Source organism: Xyrauchen texanus, chromosome 43 (assembly GCF_025860055.1).
Source record: "Xyrauchen texanus isolate HMW12.3.18 chromosome 43, RBS_HiC_50CHRs, whole genome shotgun sequence".
Taxonomy (NCBI): domain Eukaryota; kingdom Metazoa; phylum Chordata; class Actinopteri; order Cypriniformes; family Catostomidae; genus Xyrauchen; species Xyrauchen texanus.
In genome coordinates, this window is record NC_068318.1 from 18,768,735 (window position 1) to 18,788,228 (window position 19,494).

General features: G+C 36.2%; 1 protein-coding gene across 5 annotated transcripts in view; it reads right to left on the bottom strand.

The window, feature by feature from the left end:
• LOC127635913 (tripartite motif-containing protein 3-like) overlaps positions 1 to 19,494 on the bottom strand; it is a 46,560-nt gene that overhangs the window by 19,107 nt on the left and 7,959 nt on the right. For 2 of the 5 annotated variants that reach the window (XM_052116209.1, XM_052116205.1), the window contains exons 1-2: positions 7,040 to 7,207; positions 885 to 1,066 (exon numbers count right to left, since the gene is read on the bottom strand). In XM_052116209.1, coding sequence (XP_051972169.1) covers positions 885 to 1,030 — 146 coding nt within the window. In that variant the 5' untranslated portion in view covers positions 1,031 to 1,066; positions 7,040 to 7,207. Of the gene's footprint in view, positions 1 to 884; positions 1,067 to 6,828; positions 6,974 to 7,039; positions 7,208 to 19,494 lie in introns of those variants that run through there. The other 3 variants (XM_052116206.1, XM_052116208.1, XM_052116207.1) reach the window with 3 other exon arrangements.

A 19,494-nucleotide genomic window follows, 5' to 3' on the forward strand; every position in this document is an offset into this window, starting at 1 on the left:
TAAACAATATGTGTGTTAACATGATTTTAGTGTTGTAAAATCATGTCCAATATTATAACTTCATTGACATTGAAGATGTAACTGAAATCATGTTAACACATGGGAGGGCTGGACCCATTCTCTTCACTGTAACCACTATTTTTGCTTTTACTTTAAATAAACAAGCTTAATTGTATTGCACTGAAACATTCCTTAGAATATCAGAGGCAATTTATTTTTACATTGATGCACATACAAGAATTGCATGGCACCATACATACACAACCAAAAAAATAAAAAATAAATAAATAATGAAAATAAATATAATACATCAAAGAAATACTGGCAATTGTTAGCATATCAGCCTCAAATTTAATAAATGGTACACTCTTCAGAGTGGGAAAATCAGAGAGAGAGGAAGGACCAAGAGGGCAAGTGTTGCTAAAATTGTAGTCATAACATGAACAATCATTGTGCTCACTGCTTACAACAAAAACAGGGTACAACATATTCAAAGGGACATCAAGAGAGTCTCATTGCCATATTGCACTCATGCTGTCAGCTTCTGGCAAAAAGAAAGACCATCCATGCCAATCACTGTTAGCGATAAGTCAAAGTTCACTGTTCACAATAAAAATGTTTTAAACTATGGCATGTATCAATCACTGAGCATGTTATTAAAACACTGAACAACAAATATAACATGCATGATCAGAGCTTTGGCATAGTGGTTAGCTCACATTTTCCAAAACATTGAACTGTGGTGGTCATTTGAGCAAGGGGAGTTTGAGTCTGGCTTACACCATTTCCTTATGCAGATATCATTCCCTTCCCATCAATTCCTGTCCTTGGTCTATTTAACTACGAATAGCTGTCAAAAACATTCAGAATACTTCAGTACAGACCTTTCACAGAAGGTGTGTAGGCAGGGCAGGACTTTGGGGTTGTGGTAGTGGTCCAGACAGATGCTGCACACCAGGAACTGCTTGTCTATTTGCCGGACCACTGGGCTTGTGCGGCCTGTCTCAAACTTTGCCATGGTAACAGACATCCACAGAGGGGGCCGGGGGCCAGGACACACCTTATCCTGAAATAAAGAAATGGCCAAGTCATTGAAAGTCTTCTAGTCAAAAACAGTGCAATATTTCATTGTTTGAGCTTTGAAATGAAGGTGTTGTTTGTCTTTAAGAGAGAATGAGATTATGTTGTGTAGGTAAACATTTCTTTGGCCTCTTTATGCTCAAGTTGTTTTTCCCCCAGTAAAATTCCATTCTTCATTTGGTGCCACTTATAAATTATGCTCAGGGATTTTGTTCTTCAATAAACACAAAAGCAGCACATAAACTTATATAGTAAATATTTAGATAGTTCATCCAAAAATGAAAATTGTCATTTTTTTATATAAAAATTTTCAAACCAGTATGACATACTTTCTTCTGTGGAACACAAAAGGAGTCTTCATTCACTTCTATTGCATCTTTTTTTTTCTCCATACAGTGAAAATGAATGGTGACTGAGGTTAGACATTCAGACAGAATAACATTCAGTTTTGTTTTCTACAAAAGAAAGTCATTGGGGTTTGGAACAACATGAGGGTAAGTAAATAAGGGAATTTCTATTTTTGTGTGAACTATACTTTTAAACAGAGAACAGATTTGGGCTTAGATGGCACAACCATCTAAATCAGAACAAAATCACAAGGTACTCCCACTAAATTCTTCCATGTACTTCTCCTTTTCCTTGCAGCCTATACTAACAAACAGCAAAGCTGAATCCTACAGAATATGGTTTAATGCTACCAAAAAAGAACAACATTCCAAAAAAATCTGACCACAGTTATCTTTGATATATTACAAAATGTTGCCATACATACATGCGCTCATAAACATTCCTGTAGTTTGGACTTAAGATTCACCAGCCCCCCTTAAAGGGTCCCTCCCTCTCCCTTCAGGCACATTTAACACTATTAGGGTTGGATGAAAGACTACCTCCTCACATATAAACAAGAGAATATGATGGTGAGTGTGAGGCAGCAGGTGTCTTCTGAGCAGCTACAAAACCAGAAACATTAACAGGAAAATAATGGTTATTCTGCAGTGCGCATAATAAGATAAGTGACATAATATTTCATAATATGATTGGTGCACAAAAAATTGGATTGTTGAGTGCAGTTGTGAAGGCAAAAAAATAATTTTCATGCCACTTCTCCAGATGAGATCCAACAACAGCGGAGAGACTGATATGTAACGATACAAGAAAAATGAGAAACTGCTGGGGCAATTGCAAGGTCCTATAATGTAAGCATTTACATAACAAGATTTAACATTCCTTCCTAATATAAACACTCAAACAGACCTGCATCGGCCACAAAATGTGCAAATAAGGCCATTCCCTCATATTGTTCTCAAACCCGTATACATTTTCTTCTTCTGTGGAGCAGAATGTTAGCCTCAGTCTCAATCCATTTTACGCTATGTAACTCAACTTTTGTTCCTTGGTAGTAAGTGTTATTTCCTAATTGCTTATGCATCAAACATATAGAAAATGGCTATTATTCCCCACAAATGTTGCTTTTGTGACCAGGACAGTGATATTTTCAAATATACCAATTTCCAATGAGAAAATGGGTGAATGTGTCTTTTCGTTCTCATAAAGTCAGAAAAAACAACATATGAATCCAAATTAACATGTATTTATACTAAAGTAATACAAAAATTACTACAAAGATTTAGAAGCGAATAATTTTTCAAGTAAATCACTTTCACTAATCAGCCCCCAAATGTAGTCTCCCATCACATTCCTGTTATACGGTCCTTTGTAGCGGCGTTCAAATCCAGAATATCCTGGTGGAAGCTTTCGCCTCCTCCGAGTACGCTCCCATGTTCACCTTGAATTCATCAAGATGAGCATCAAGGATATGGACTCCTATAGGGACATCCTATAGCCGATTGTGCCGTAGTTCTTCACCAGATTCTAACCAAGCTCCACATAGTTTTTGGCCTTGTGATTGTCCAGGGAGCCCCGAACCAAAGCTGTTCCAAGCTGCTTTCTCCTTACTAGTGAGCTTCTTGTGGAATTCATTGCACTCCAGGATCTTCTTTCTCTGTGGTACGACGAAGACACCCCCTTTGACCTTTGCATCAGACAGCTTAGGGAAGAAGTCTTGAAGGTACATGAAGTCTCCTTATCTAGAGCTCTGACCAATTGTTTCCGAAGGCCCAATTTGATGTGCAGTGGTAGCATCAGCACCTTCCGGGGGTCCAACAGTGGCTCCCACTTGACGTTGTTCCTCCCCACAGAGAACTCAGTCCACTATGGCCAATCCCGCTTGTGGTAGTACACCTTGGTGTCCTTGCTGTCCCAAAGGCAAAGATAGCAGGAAACCCAGGTAAAACTGCCTTGGAAACCCATCAGGAATACCACCATTTTAGTCTCCCATGACCTCCCAGCTGTACTTATCATACTTCAAGGCGTCCAGCAAGATCTTGATATGTATCCACTTAGGCAGCTCAAACTAAACTGAACTGGTGGGCTTAAGGCCCCTGTATTTATACAACTATTTATATTACTGTGAATTTCTAGAAGTTACTCCAAGTTTACTCAGCACTGAATCTATCTGGAATGTTCATTTCAAAATATCACTGTCCTGGTCTCAAAAGCAATGTTTGTGGGAATAATAGCCATTTTCTATACTTTTGAGGCATAAGCAATTAGGAAACGACACTTAATACCCAGAAAACAAAAAAATTATAACATTTGTTACACAGTGTAATAAAAGTAAATGTGTCATACTGCCTAATGTACACTCACACTCTCTCTCTCTCCCTCCCTCCCTCTCTGAACGACATGATGGTGAGTAACTAGGGATGTAAAAAAAAAAATTGCATATTGTACGATACGACGCTCTCGATACAACAGCATATGTATAGTTCGATACATAAATAAATACATACTCGAGATCGCAAATTAATTTTCCTTTATGGATTTGCCTGCCTGAATTACACAGTTTTCCCTCTGAATCTCTCAACTGAATCAACAAAATGTAACTAAACAGTAACTTTCATGAAGATTCAGTCTCTCACTATTTCACTTGCTCCTTTTTGCCATATTTTGACAGTGAATGTCTCACCCTCTCTGTTTACTCTACTGCTTCTAGTCTCAGTGCTGTTTTAATAGCAGCTAATGTGAGCCCCAATACTTCTGCAGGACCTGCATGCGCTCTCATGGACATCTGAGTGATGGAAACACGGGAGCTTCAAACAGGGCTGATATCACTTGCCTTCACCCACTCTCTCTAATCCTCTTCTCTCACGCTCTCACCCAAACCCCCCTCACCCTCACTGATTTGATGTGTTGATGTTTGCAGTCTATTTTTAAACTTATGTCTCACTAGGGTAGTAGGCTTAATAAGGGGTCACGTCCAGCAATGAATGCCTAAGGTTTTTGTGGCACAACACAGAATGAGCGGTCAGTCGTGGTGAGAGTAAGCATCTGGATTAGACTGTATCTCAAATACTACAGTACACGCTGACATGTCGAATTTATGCACATGCAACAAAGTATTTTCTAAACATATATACTGCATATAAACAGGAGGATTAACTGGTCTGAAACGAGAAACACATCTGAAAATAAGTGCACAACCATTTTCTGCAGTTGTTGCATACATGCACCAGGGTTCCCACAGTTTTTGATGACCTATCCAGCAGTTTGTGATTACTGAATAAAATCTTTTAAATTCAGAACGATTTGCAAATGAATCATACAGAACAGATTTATTAACAAGAACGGATTCAAAAGAACAATGCTTGCAAGCAAGTGGGTCAATGACACGACGCTTATATATTTTTACGGATCTATTAAGTTATTCAAAAATACATAAATGCAATTCACGCAAAATAATTACTTGAAAACACCTCTTCTATTCTGAACATGCTTTCAATTACGGAGATCATTTAGATTTTTTTCCCTGGGGCTTAGAGTCAAAATTTGTCATGTAGTGTCTAATTAAAAAGCTTTATTTGAAAAATCTTTGTCCACCAAATCAAAGTCAGGTTCAGTAACAACATGTAGGTAGACATTATGTTGTATCTGATGACAAAAAACAAAACAGGGAACCACTTTAAACCCTAAAGACTGTGTTAAGTTTACAAAAAAATAAAATAAAGCTACTTTGATATTTATATGAAAAGGCAAATTTTGTTAAGGTCAAATGGAGTAATCCAATGAAAACTTCTTGAAATTGTTGACTCAAACATTCATGATATTTGTAAAAAAAAAATTTTACCTTGAAAAATATGTTTGAAATTTAGAATTACATTTTTTACACTCATGCGCAGTATTCAAGGTGCAAGGAAAGTACTTTATCTTTTACTTGATGACTACGTCACATTACATTTTAGAAGTAATTAATATTATTATTTTTGTAGAAAATAAATGAAAACAAATTAAACAAAGATTACATTTCTACGAACATGACACGTGTGCTTTAAACTTGATTTTTAAAAGATTTCTAATTTGTATCACCTTTGAACAACCTTATTTGTCAATGACCCAGGTTTTACTGAATGCAGAAGCAATTGAAGGTTTTTCGACAGAACTTTCACATTATATATTTAGTACTAGGGCTGCACAATTAATCGAAATGAAATCGAAACCGCGACATCTGGCACCAACAAACATGCCGAGGTCCAAATCATTGAGATCATATTTTTCCCCCATTCTGATGGTTGAGGTGAACATTAACTGAAGCTCATGACCCGTATCTGTATGATTGTATGCACTGCAGCCACATGATTGGCTGATTAGATAATCACATGGATGATTGTTGGTGCCAGACGGGCTAGTTTGAGTATTTCTGTAACTGCTGATCTCCTGTGATTTTCACACACACAACAGTCTCTATAATTTACTCAGAATGGTGCCAAAAACAAAAAACATCCAGTGAGGGGCAGTTCTGCTGACAGACATGCCTTGTTGATGAGAGAGGTCAACAGAGAATGGCCAGACTGGTTTGAACTGACAAAGTCTACAGTAACTCAGATAACCGCTCTGTGCAATTGTAGTGAGAAGAATAGCATAGACACAAAGGGGACCTACAGAATATTAGGCAGGTGGTTTTAATGTTGTGGCTGATCGGTGTACTGTATATAAGTGCATGTTTGGTCACATTCAATGACAATAAATAAAAGAATAAATAATAATTTAGCCGGCTACACACAGCAAAATCTAGTCAATAAATATTTTAGAGCATAACATAACAAGAAAATTAATATTTGTTATGGAAATTTCTGCTGTTTCCATTTTTTTTTTTAATAAAAGATCTTTACCAGACCTGGAACTCTTATTTTTAAATTCCCTGATATGGAATTCCCTGATATGTTTTCCATGACAGTGGGAAGCCTGATATGCATGCAATGCCAACGAACAGTAAAAATTACATGATCTGGTCTAAAGGTGTAAAATTTACCTGAATCCACCTGTTCCACTTTTTTTAAAGCATTGCAATAACTTACAGGTCACGCCACCGGTCAGCAACCCTGACCCAGATAGTCACAATTGAGAAATCAAACACTGTGTCATTGTTAAAAAATAAGAGAACCCAACAACAATCAGCAATTGTTTCATGCAGGCTCTTACAACATTAACCCACAATACACTCCCACCCGTCACTGTGTGAATGACACATGTATATACACATACTGTAGAAATACCATTAAATGCACACTCAAAGCACATAGAACTGCTTTAGACATCCTCAAAACCTTACATGAAAACCTAAACTCTAAAACACCCAGAATGATAACGCAATTTCTCAAAAAGGTAAACAAACTTTACATTACTACATACACGCAGTTCTCAAACTCTGTTGGTAAATCAGGCTCCAATCACTCCTATACCTCTTCTGAGCAGCTGTCGTTGGAAAGAAAAAGCAGACAGCAACAAAAGCATTCCTCTATTCTTAAGTCGCAGCTCTTCAATGCTCTAGTGAACACGCAATAACAGGCAAACATGCTCATTCACGTGCGCACGAGACGGCAAAGGGAGGGAACACACTTACACACACACGCACGCAAAGTGTAGTTTCTCATGCAGGCTCCATCGTTGCTTTTGTAATTTCAGCTGGGCCTAATGGCTGAAAAGACCAACATATAACCTTTTCCACTGTCTCTTGCCCCCCTCCCCAGATAAACGCACTACTAGTGGTCCCAACGCCTAGCACACTCTCCTTCCAGAGCAACAGCTATGATGTCACAAATAGGCGGAGCACAAACGCCCAACCACGCCCACGTCAATATGCGATTGGTTGGTGCTGAATGCCCCCACTAAACTCCTCCCACAACCTCTGCTGGGATAGGCTGTTGCATGTACCTTTCCAAAGGCATGGGTTGCCAGAGAGGAACAATTCCTATTGACAGATTGGGTGGGTTGGGAGTTAGGACAGGGAAAAGAGAGGAAGGATTTGAGTTGTATGCCAGCTTTTTAAATCTGCTCTATAGTGTGTGTTTTAGGGTTTATCAAGCACAATAAACAATAATCGTAATATAAAATGGCTCTAGTTTGACAAGAAAACATCACAGAATTGCAATATGCCACAAAGATATGTTTAGCTCTCAGTAATCTTTAAATAACCCACATTATTATTATTATTATTATTATTATAAATTGAGCATACATGTGAAGTATTTAAGTTTAATTACTTACATTTTTATTGATGGAAATTTGTCATACAATTATAATGTGTAAATCTTAATAATAGACTTAAAAGAGTGTGCACTATTCACTGCAAATACCAGTGTGCCAGTTGCCCAATCCAATACACTTGCCCTACCTTAGATAGTAGACTTTGCACCTAAATAAAAGTACCTAAGTAAATTAATGTAATACTTATAAAATGCACTTTTTAAACAAAATGAAGAATTTTAAGTGTGAGTTTAGTATTTATTTTCTGTCATAACGAGGCTGTTGTGTAATATCCAGGCAAGATCATTAGCGTGCCCTTTATTTTTAAAATATTTTAACATTATTAAACTGACATTTACCATCAGCAGTGTCCAGTGTAATGCATTACTAAGTAATTACTTACTGTAATTAAATATACTTATTAGTAATGTAAGTGATTACTCTTAAGTTTTCAGTAATTTAGTTAGTTACTTCTGATGTAATTGTGTTAAATACTTTAAAAAAAATGTAAATAGAAATGTAATGTCTAATGTTAAAATATATGTTTTCTAATTTAATGCTGCCCCCTTAAATTCTTTGGCTAGTTCATGAATCATTTATTTGATTTTATATGATTTATTTGAAAGCGTTAAAAGAATGGTTTCCTGTCTATCCTTGTATTTTTTATCTGGTCGAGGATGATAAGCCTTTAAGAAAGTAATTAGTAATAAGTAATGCAATTACTTTTGAGACAGAGTAATTAGTAATCTAATTACACTGTAGAAGATGTTAGTAATTAATGACCTTTTTTTTTAATTTTTTTTTTATAGAGTAACATACCCAACACTGACAATCAATTAATGTTAATTTGAGTTTAGTTCCGGAAATGTACCTTTTGCTTTTGCTTTCTTGTGAATTGAGTGACATATAAATTTAAACAATTGCTTAGTATGATGGTTATATAACAGATGATATCATCACTTTTGGGTGATTATGAATTCTGTTTTCAGACAAAAATTATAATCTATATACAAATGGATGAGCCATATTTTCATGTATGTTTCAAAATATACAGACACACATGCTTGTATATGTGTGCATTCACTTATTTTTATCGATTTAAAGAAGTCCTAAGAGGACAACATTTTTAATCCATCAGTTGAGCTGTTAGAGATTGGACAGAAAACATCAGTCTGCCATTAATCTAGAAGGATTGACACTGATTTGCATTCAGCTTTCAGATAACACCCACAATTTTCACTGATGCCACAGCCCCAAACTCACAAAGATACACCAGACAGATATCCACAGACAAGCACATCATAGATTATTTTGCACAATTAGAGGAAAATAGTCTGTTTATTAGTGAGCTTTGTGGTTACAGATGTGGGCTAACAATACAAAAAATGCCAATTTGCTCTGAAGTAGAGGCATGCAGGATCCAGTTGCAACAGGGGACTGTAAATCCCTAAAATGAAAATACTAGAAATAATATTAAAAACAAATTCAAAATCTGACCTACTAAGCAGGCTTAATTCCAGCTGTCTGGAGTTTTGCAATGATGTCCATATCTAATTCAAAGCTTGTAGATCAGTTACTGGCTGTACTTGCTCAAACAGCAAGCAAATAGAAGATAGTGCTGTGGGAAAGCGACAGCGCTGTCCCAAAGCAGGATTGATGCCATTCTGGAATGTCAGTCGTTCAAGAAATCTTTTGACCTTACAATGCAAAATATATTTGGGAAGAGTGGAATTTTTTTTTTGTGGAATAGAGTGGAGTCTTTTTTGGACACTATGATTTAAAAAAAAAATTTGTATACCAAAATGTACATGAAACAACCTTCTAGTCACACACATTCAGAATGTACTTGCTTTTGGTAGTGCAGCAAGTCAGAGCTGTACAAGACAATAATTAATGCTCGATTTTAAAATGCAACACAAACAGTGGTGTAATTAAGGTTTCCTGATGCCTGCATTAATTAATCTTTACATTAAGGGGAAAAAAATGGTATGTCTGGTCCATTCTGCTCAGATGGAGTCCCCAGGCATTGTCCTCTTACTGTGTCCAGTTATGTAATAAAGCATGTCACTGCAATCGCAGAGGGGGAGAGGTACTCTTGCAGCATGACTCAATGGAATGCTCTCAGGATACCGCAGGGTATGGGAGAGAGAAGGATTGGAGAGAGCAATAGGATGATGGGAAAAAGATGTGTAGAGTGAGTGAGATTTTGCTCTAGATAGTTCACGGTCTTGTACAGGTCATTACAGAGTTGTGCAGTGTTAAAGGTCTCCACCTCTACCATGTTCATAGCCTCATATAAAAAACTTTTTCTTGTGGTCAGCTTATAATGTCAGGTTTCTTAAAATTTAAAAAATTGACAAAATGTTGTTTTTCATGACCATTTTCCACCCTCAATCTAACCCTTAGCATCATATCTGTTGTGCCTTTAAAGGAACGTTCCGGGTTCAAAACAAGTTAAGCTCAGTCGACAGCATTCGTGGCATAATATTGATTACCACAAAAATTAGTTTTCACTTCCCCCTCCAATTCTTTAAAAAAAAGCAAAAATCGATGTTACAGACTTACTATGGACGTGAATGGGGCCAATTTTTAAAACATTAAAATACTCACTATTTTAAATGTATAGCCACAAAACAAACAACATGCGTGTTAACATGATTTTAGTGAGATTTACATTTACATTACATTTATGCATTTGGCAGATGCTTTTATCCAAAGCGACTTACAGTGCAATTATTACAGGGACAATCCCCCCGAAGCAACCTGGAGTTAAGTGCCTTGCTCAAGGACACAATGGTGGTGCCCGTGGGGTTCGAACCAGCGACCTTGCTGATTAACCTTGCCGATTAACAGACCTGTGCTTTAACCACTACGCCACCACCACTCAAACGGCTAGAGATAAAATCACTAGCCTTTTCTGTGTAAAGTTATAGCCAATTTTAACTTCATTGCCATGACGATATAATGCCAACAAACCCTAAAACGACATCATAAAATGACAGTACACAACTTCCAGCTCAAATAATTCACAAGTTTTAACAGAAGAATGAATTTAATGAAATATAAGCTTCACATTTCTGCCCAAAAATTGGCCACATTCACATCCATTTAAGCGCCTCACTGTAACTTCGATTTTTACTTTTGTTTTTAAAGAATAGGAGGGACAAGTTGAAATCCATTTTTGTGGTAATCAACATTATACCACAAATCCTGTCGATTGAGCTTAACTTGTTGTGGCAGGGCGGAGGACGGGGCTGGGTCGTGATTCCACACACCCGGCCCCTAATCAGGCTAATCAAGCCTCAGAGAGGGATAAACATAGACATAATAAATACATAGACGCCCCATTGGCCGCTGGAGCGTACGTCAACGGGTCGCCATATTGCGGAGGGCAACATTCCCATTTCTCTCATAACGGGAGTTGAGGAAAAATGCCTGCCTCATGTGCTGCTTGGGGCTGTACAAATCGCTGCACTATTGAAAACAGGTCTCGGGAATTACTTTTCACAAGTAAGACTGAACATTTGTTTTTGGTTGTATTTGGTCGTTATATAATTAGTAATAGTAACGTTAGTTGGCCACCGGAGTTAGTCAGACTAAAATAGCTTGCTTGCGAGCTGTGAAAGTTGAGACATGAGTTGACATGATTTATAGTATAGTTTTATCTTATATTTTATATTATAAAGTAAATTTCCTGAAAATCTAAATATTTTCTTAAAACCGACTTTTATGACAAGTACTCGTTACACCATGTACGAACCACTGAAATCGGTTGATAAATGTAAACGTTATTTTAGTTTTTATCCAGAAAAACCGCAACTCACCCATTTACTTGCATTTGATTACAGCGCAGTCTTGCCCTCCGCAAAATGGCGGACGCGTTGACGTATCGCAGCAACGTTCCAAAGCGGCCAATAGGGCGTCTATGTATTTATTATGTCTATGGGGATAAAGGCCAACTGGAGACTGTGGTGGGACAGAGAGAGAGATTTACGAACAGCTGTCCGACACCTGTGTGTGTGTGTTTGTCCTTTTGGTTAAGTTTATAATTAAAATATTATTTATATTGTCAAGCAGGTTCTTGCCTCCTCATTTCCATAAACCCCTTTACACTTGTATTGAACCCTGAATATTCCTTTAAGACTTCATTCTAAACGCCCTTGTTGCATGCAAAATGAGTAAGAACACATATTGTGTACATATACTTGCCGGTTTCCTGTTGCATCCAAAATAGTTTGTTCTGTTCCATGCTTCAATAAAAATGTTTCCTGACTTTGGCTCTGGTCTCTAAGAAGCAAGGCAAAAACTACCCATTTCAAACATTGTGAAATGTGCATAACGTGTATGTGATTTGTGTATAAAAGTGCATTAAAAATTAGTTCAGGCTCAACTTATGGAGTCATTGGTTGTTGTAACAACTCAAAATGGTTCATGAAATCAAGGTAACTCACCTCAGGCCATCAAATCATATCATCTACCCTCTCCTTAAAAATTGACGGGTGAGGCACTGTCAAAAAACGTTCATCGCAAATTTCTATAGTATCGGCACTATAGAGTCACATGATTTTTTTTTTTTTTTTACAATTTTAAAAGATTTAATATGCTAAATATCACATTATCCACTAAGATCAAATGCCGATGAGAGTGAAATCACTGGAGACCGGAAACTGAAAAAAGGTTTCCGTTATAAATCATGGAACATGATTTATAAATAAGGTGGATAAAAGCATCTTTGCATCGCCTGCATTATACTGGGACAGGTTACGCCACGTTCATACTATTAGGGTCACACTGAAATGATCAGGGACATTGTTAGAAGTAAACTTCAGTCACTGTGTCCTAACATTAGGATCCTTTGCAAGGATATACATCAAGATCGTGTCACTGCTACACTGTTTAACTGAGGGGTCTGTAATCTTTAAAAATGCAATTAAAATGAAACATAATATCCTGAAAATATAATGTTGAGTGTCCATTTATATTTTTGCTCTACAAACAGCATCAGTCCAGAACTACTTCTGCAAGGAAGGTGGGGTATTGAAATTCCACAACAGTGAGCATCACTGTCCAAAATCAATGAAAACTTAAGATAAGAGTTGACGGGGGTGGGGTGTTAGCTAGTGAAATAGTGGGACACAAAGTGCAAGTGACTCTAGTGTGTAAGTGGGGCTCCTTATTGGGCCTGATTCAATCAGCGGAAAGTGTGGCTTATCCGCATGTCATAATCATTTCTTTCTCTCTCTCTCTTTCTCCACAATGGGAATATTTCTGGAGGGAATGCATGCATTGCTGGGTAAATAAGACAGTCCAGAGATAATCTGAACCTTCAACTAACTAATTTATGTGTGTTTTGACAGCAAAGAATGCCAACTCAGAATACCAACTCTAATTTAAACCATAAAATAAAATAAAAAAATAAGGCTTTTGAAAAATGTAAAATAACTTTTTAAGACTCTGCACTATTTCTAGGTCAGATTTCCTTGGTTCCCTTGAAGATGGACTTTGGAACATTCTTAAATCATGCTGAGATAACATGGATCATAAGGTTTTGCACAAACTTCGAATGCAAGTTGTCAAAGCAAAAGTGGGACATACTAATAAATTCTGAAATTTATTGTTTCAATGTAACTTCTTACTCAAATTGTTATGCTGACAATATAATTTGTAATGGAAAATAATGTATTAAATTTGAAAAATGCAAAAAAAAAAAATTCCACTATTAGTCCCAGGCTTTTGAACCCCACTGTGTTAAATAAGGTAAGGTAAGGTAAAACACATGTGCTTTTCACACATGGGCTTGTTGAGTCACTCCGCAGATGGCTGATCAGCCTCTGGTGTTTCAGAGGAAAAAACTCTTTCAAACTCAGTATGTTTATCAGTTTAGAAATATAAATTATGCAGAGGTGTCCTGATTCTGCGATTCAGGACCGAGCAAGTTTTCTGAATAGTGAGCAGAGGACAAGACCCTTGTGAGATCAGAGGGGTTGTGTTTCTGGAGGCCTATAACACATCTCTCAAAAATAACCAGAGCAAACACAGAATACTAAAAGATACCCAATGGCATTACAAGTCATATTAGATGGCTAACATTATGCTTTCATTGGGCTTTAAGTTATATTAATCTTTGTATAATAAGAATTAAAATGGAGTGTGTAATTATTTTGATGTTAAAATACTAACTCCCGTCCCAGCTTAATGTGGAAAGACAACTATGAGTTTACACACTGTAGTGCCTTGTCAACTTCTGACTCAAACATTAGCATGCGCCTGGGCAGGACTACCTGATTGGCTGAGCAATGAAAGATGGCGGCAGGTGGAAGGGACTGTTGAAATGTTTGGGAAACCAGTTTGGAAACAATCATGGTTTTTGCAAGAAAATTACAAGTGTAATGATCAAACTCAACATGCATTTGTGGTGAATTATTGGCTGCATGAGGTCATCAAAATTCAAGAGACAATGTATTTAGAAACCAAACCCTCAAACTATAAAAGACTAGCCTGTTAAAATATTTTCATAGACATATTAATAAACTACCATTAATGAATATATTAATAAATTCAAATGATGAGTTTTAAGGAAATATTTGTTACTTTTGTGGGTTAAACAAATGTGGTACTCTGTTGAGTTACTACTTGTTATCCAAATGCAAATGTCCTGAAGCAAAACATTTAACAACCACTGCTTTAGCACACACTGCACAATAATACTTTTTTCGTTGAAAAACAGTGATTTCACAATGTTCACGCCTCTCATCAACAGTAGAACAGCGTTTACCTCCACTGAAAATAATGCTCTCCATTACCGCATATTTTGAAAAACTATGTTAGGAAACTAAAAACAGATTAGTGTGGATGTGGCCTTAGAAAGTAGCTATACTAACAGTTAGATATGTCTATAAGTTCAACATTTTACATGTAACTGTTCTGGTAATAAGTATTTAATAGTCATCTACTCACAAACTGCCTTTGTTTCATTTCCCTTACAAATTGGAGGCAAATTTTTAACTGTGTTGGCAAAATGATAAAATGAGTTTTGTGCAAGAGACATGCAAAACTAACAGAACCCCACAGTATTGAATAGGTCTATTTGAAACAGCAGGTATACATCTTTAAGATAAAGATGTCCGATTTATAGCTAACATGTTCAGACAGTCAATCAAACTGCTTGCTCTGAGGACAACTTCTGCTCACTAAACTAACTAAAACGTGTTACACATTTCTTTTCAAAGCCATTGTGATCAAACAGCCATAAGGCATATCACCAATGTTTCGTTATAGTCTGGAATGCACAAACAATCTTTATTTTACTGTTGTCAGCTGGGTGATAGACACTCGTAACAATAGTGTGACAGTGGACAAAGGATTGTGTCAATGCACCACTGGATCTGCAATTGATCTCTCTTTGCATAAGAACAAAGATTGCGCTTTGTGAGCAGTATAGATTGAGGGGTTTATAAAGCTGCAAGTAGAGGCAACAACCTCCAAAGGCTTTTAAACAGAAAATGGTTATGGTGTTTAAATTACGATAACAAATGTCATATAATTTCATGTTTGTTTGTGAGTAGGTGTGGTTATGTGTGCTTGAAAGACTTAAACTTGAATGACTGCTTGCATCTACATAAATGGGGTGAAATGGGTTAAACTGGTTCTATTGACTGTAGTAACTGTGACATCAGTTACAATGCTTATCAAACATGACTTGCACAATTAATGCACACAACCAAACAAAAATACATAAAGGATAAGCTGGAGAGGAATGTTAAACAAAATAATGCTCACCAAGGCAGCCATAACTATCACAGTAAGGGCTGTATGTCACTGCCAATGGCCTTTAATGTAATCCTTAAGGGGGTTGAGCAAGAGTACACAAATACATGAACAATGCCTATAGACAGCAATTCACGTCACTACACTAAAGCAGATACATCTGTCAGCTGAGTACCATCTCAATGCCACTCCATACATCATAATTTCTGTTAAACTCCAACATCAAAAGAAGGACATCAAATGAAATTTGTGACCATGAAATCTTTTGAGTCAACCTGTAAATAAAATATCTCTGTAACACTTTACAATAAGGTTGTATTCGTTAACAGTAGTTCACTACATTAGTTTACATTAACTAGCAATGAACAATGCTTTTACAGCACTTATTAATCTTGGTAAATGTTAATTCCAACACAAACAAATATATATATTTTTTAAGTTAATGCATTATGAACATGAACTAACAATGAACAATGAGTTTTCAAAAATGTACATTTATCAAGATTAATTCATTCTGTAAAAATATTGTTTACTTTTAGTTAATGATATCTAATGAATTACCTAATGTTAACAAATACTATTTTTTTTAAAGTGTTATCAAATCAAAACAAAACACCTCCTCCTCAAGAGTTTCAGAAGAGATCTCGACAATGTCACAAACTGTGCTCAGATTTGCCAAGTCATCAAATTCTGCAACAAAAAGTCAATTCAATATGAAAGTAATTTATGAATATAGTTTCAATATGAACTTACTAATTACCCCATCAAATACAGTAAATTATGTGACTTATAATATCCCCAATAATTTTATAGCTCTATACTCTAATTTATGTCAAAAGTTGTGTGATTTTTTTTTACTTCTCTTAAGGAAGTTTAAAGGGATAGTTCACCCAAAATGAAAATGATTTTACCCTCATGTCATCTAAGATGTGTATGACTTTGTTTCTTCAGCAGAACACAACAAAGATGTTTTAGAAAAATTTGTGAATGGTGATCAGACATTTTTAGCAACATAAATCACATAAAGGAAACATAAAAGTAATCCATATGACTCCAGTGTTTAAATCCATGTCTTCTGAATCCATTTAATCCATTAGATGTAATCCATAAGTCTCTAGTGGTTAAGTCTATATCTTCAGGCACAATATAATAGGTGTGGGTGAGGAACAGATCAATATTTGTCAAAATAAGTCATTTTTTTTACTCTAAATCTTCACTTTCACTTTCAGATATAAAAGTGAAAGTACAGATTTAGATAAAAAAAAAAAAAATTGTTATCTGTTTCTCATGTACATCTATTATATTGTGTCTGAAGATATGGATTTAACCACTGGAGACTTATGGATTACTTCTGTATCCTTAATGTGATTTTTGAAGCTTCAAAAGATCTGATCACCATTCACTTGCATTGTATGGACCTACATAGCTGAGATATTCTTCTAATTATATTTGTTTGTGTTCTTCAGAAGAAAAAAAGACACACATCTGAGATGGCGTGAGGGTGAGTAAATGATAAGAGAATTCTCATTTTTTGGGGTGAACTACCCCTTTAAGAGAAACCTCAGAGACAAAGGTGGTAAATGAAAGACATCTGATAACTCCATTAAGTCTCTAGAGTTATAAAAGTGCAACCAATTTTCCTCTGGGGATCAATATGCCCAATCAATCACACACAAATTTGTTTGTATACTGTATATAAATATAGTCAAACAATAACTGTATTTTAGTAACTTTAAAGAAAAATTGCGTGCTAAAGGTTGTACACATAACAACATTTTGCCATAACAGGGGGTGCAATTTATAAAAATCGAACAATATTTTGTTCTTGAATGCATCCCTTAGATTAGAAAGGTGTTTCTAATAGATTTCACAGAACTCACTGTGATCAGATGCTGCATCATTAAGATGTATCTCACATCTTCTGTCTATAGACAGTTCATACCATTGCAAAGAGACAGGAAGCCACTATGATATCAGATAAAACAAAACCCAGCAATTAACAGCACTTTCTCTGAACACACTTTTCATAAATGCATACTGTTTTATCAAGATAACAACTGGAAGACACTTTAGAGAATCTTAATCTCCATTTAATGTATTAGTTCTTGTTTGGCAAATACACTCCAGGTACAATGATTCACATGCAAATATTCCAGTAGATACAATTCGCTTTTATTTACACCATCAAAATGTAGTATTTTCCTGCATTGCATAGATTATTACCAATTACAGCATCAAGGAGAGACAGAAAAACACTGATCCCACATGCCTTTGAATTTACATACTTTTGTTTACACACACACTCACCTATGTGCACATCCACCCCGATACACATCATTTCTCTACACACACTGTCGTTTCACACAAGTGAAGAATTGCACGCAGGGTGATGAGATATTTGTGATTCTGTATCTACAAGGCGTCCGTTTCACTCATGTGTGTTTCTGCATGCGTATGTGTGTATCATAGAAGCCCAGCTGACTGAAAGGGAGAGGCCAGACACTGCAGTAAATTATTCATCACAGTCTTTCTCAAACCTGAAATAAGTGCATGATAAAATCCCCAACAGAAAGCAAGAAAGATGGATGGATGGATAGATGGAGAAGTTAATGAAAAGGAGGATGCAGACACCAGTAAAGGAGAATAAAGGGGGGAGCTCCCTGTTGCCGTACTCACGCGAGTTCTTGCAGCTGACAGAAAGAGAGGGATAAAAAGGATAGAAAAAGAGAAAGACAGGTCTCAGTGATGTATTGAAGCACATCCAACTTTACAGCCCCTCATCCCAAAGAGGAAGATACAGAGAGTTAAAACTTGCAATCCAGAAAGCAGGAAAGAAAGCAGAGAAGGTAGGCATGAGCAAGCGAGGGCATAAAATGCGTGTGTGTGAGAGAGAGGCAGAGAGACTAATATAAGGGAGGGGAAGGGGAGATAGTGGAAGGTATTGGCTGAAAGAAAAAGAGGTGGGGATGAGTTTAGCCAATGCTCTCAGTGAAGATGCAAGGCAACAGGAAAATGGAAGAGAGAGTGAGAGGACACATCCATTATAGATACAGAGGAATCTCTATTTTTCACTCTCTAAGGGCTGGCATTGAAAAATAGCCTGTGTATGCCCTTACAAAGAAAAAATAAGGCAAAAGGAAGAATACCATTTTTAAACACTAGGAGCAATGCTTCCTTTTGCTATACTCTGGGACTGTCTTTTGAGAATATCCAGAGACAGGGTTTCCAACAACATTGTCTCGTGACAACTCGTAATAATTCATACGAGATGGTGAAATCACAAGATATCGTAAGACTTGGCTTACTGACTTTTATTACAGTAGGGTAATCCAATAAACAAACTGAAATTCATATTGATTTGATACAGGCATTACATTTAGCTGGCCTCCTATCCAACACCTTATTTTAAGAAAGAAAGCATCTGGGAACACATTTAGTTCTTCATTCCATATTTATTAAGGCAATACAAATGACTGATGTGTGTCAATAATCCTTCCCTCATCCCTTTCTAAACAATGATGTTTTCTTGTTTCAGTTGTACAAAATTGATTTTCCTATTACAATTATGGTTAGGTTTAGGGTTTGGGTAAGGGTTACATTTCGAAAAACATAATATTGTTATTTGGTTCATTTATTTATCTCTGTAGGAGTAAAATTGATATGCTTTTGTACGAGCAAACTCATTTGATTTGTAATGATTTCACCACCGCTTACTATTTTTATGACATCGGATTGGTTCCCACAACTTTAAACTGATGAATTTCCATCAGAAAAGAGCAATGATTTTTCCAACTGTTTGTACTTATTGTATAAGGATTCTTTTTGAATAATTTTTAATTATTTATTATTATTATTAGATTGCACAAACAAAGAGCAGTTTAGAGCCGATTCAATGTTTAAGAGTTGAATTTATATATACTATAATATTTATAAAAATGAATTTTTATGATTGTATTAATTCCCATGACTTTTCCAATAATTATAAAATTCTGTGTTATTAACAACCTTTTCAGTCATGTCACTGTGGAAGCCGGGTCATCATGATTACCCAGAAAGTCAGAATGT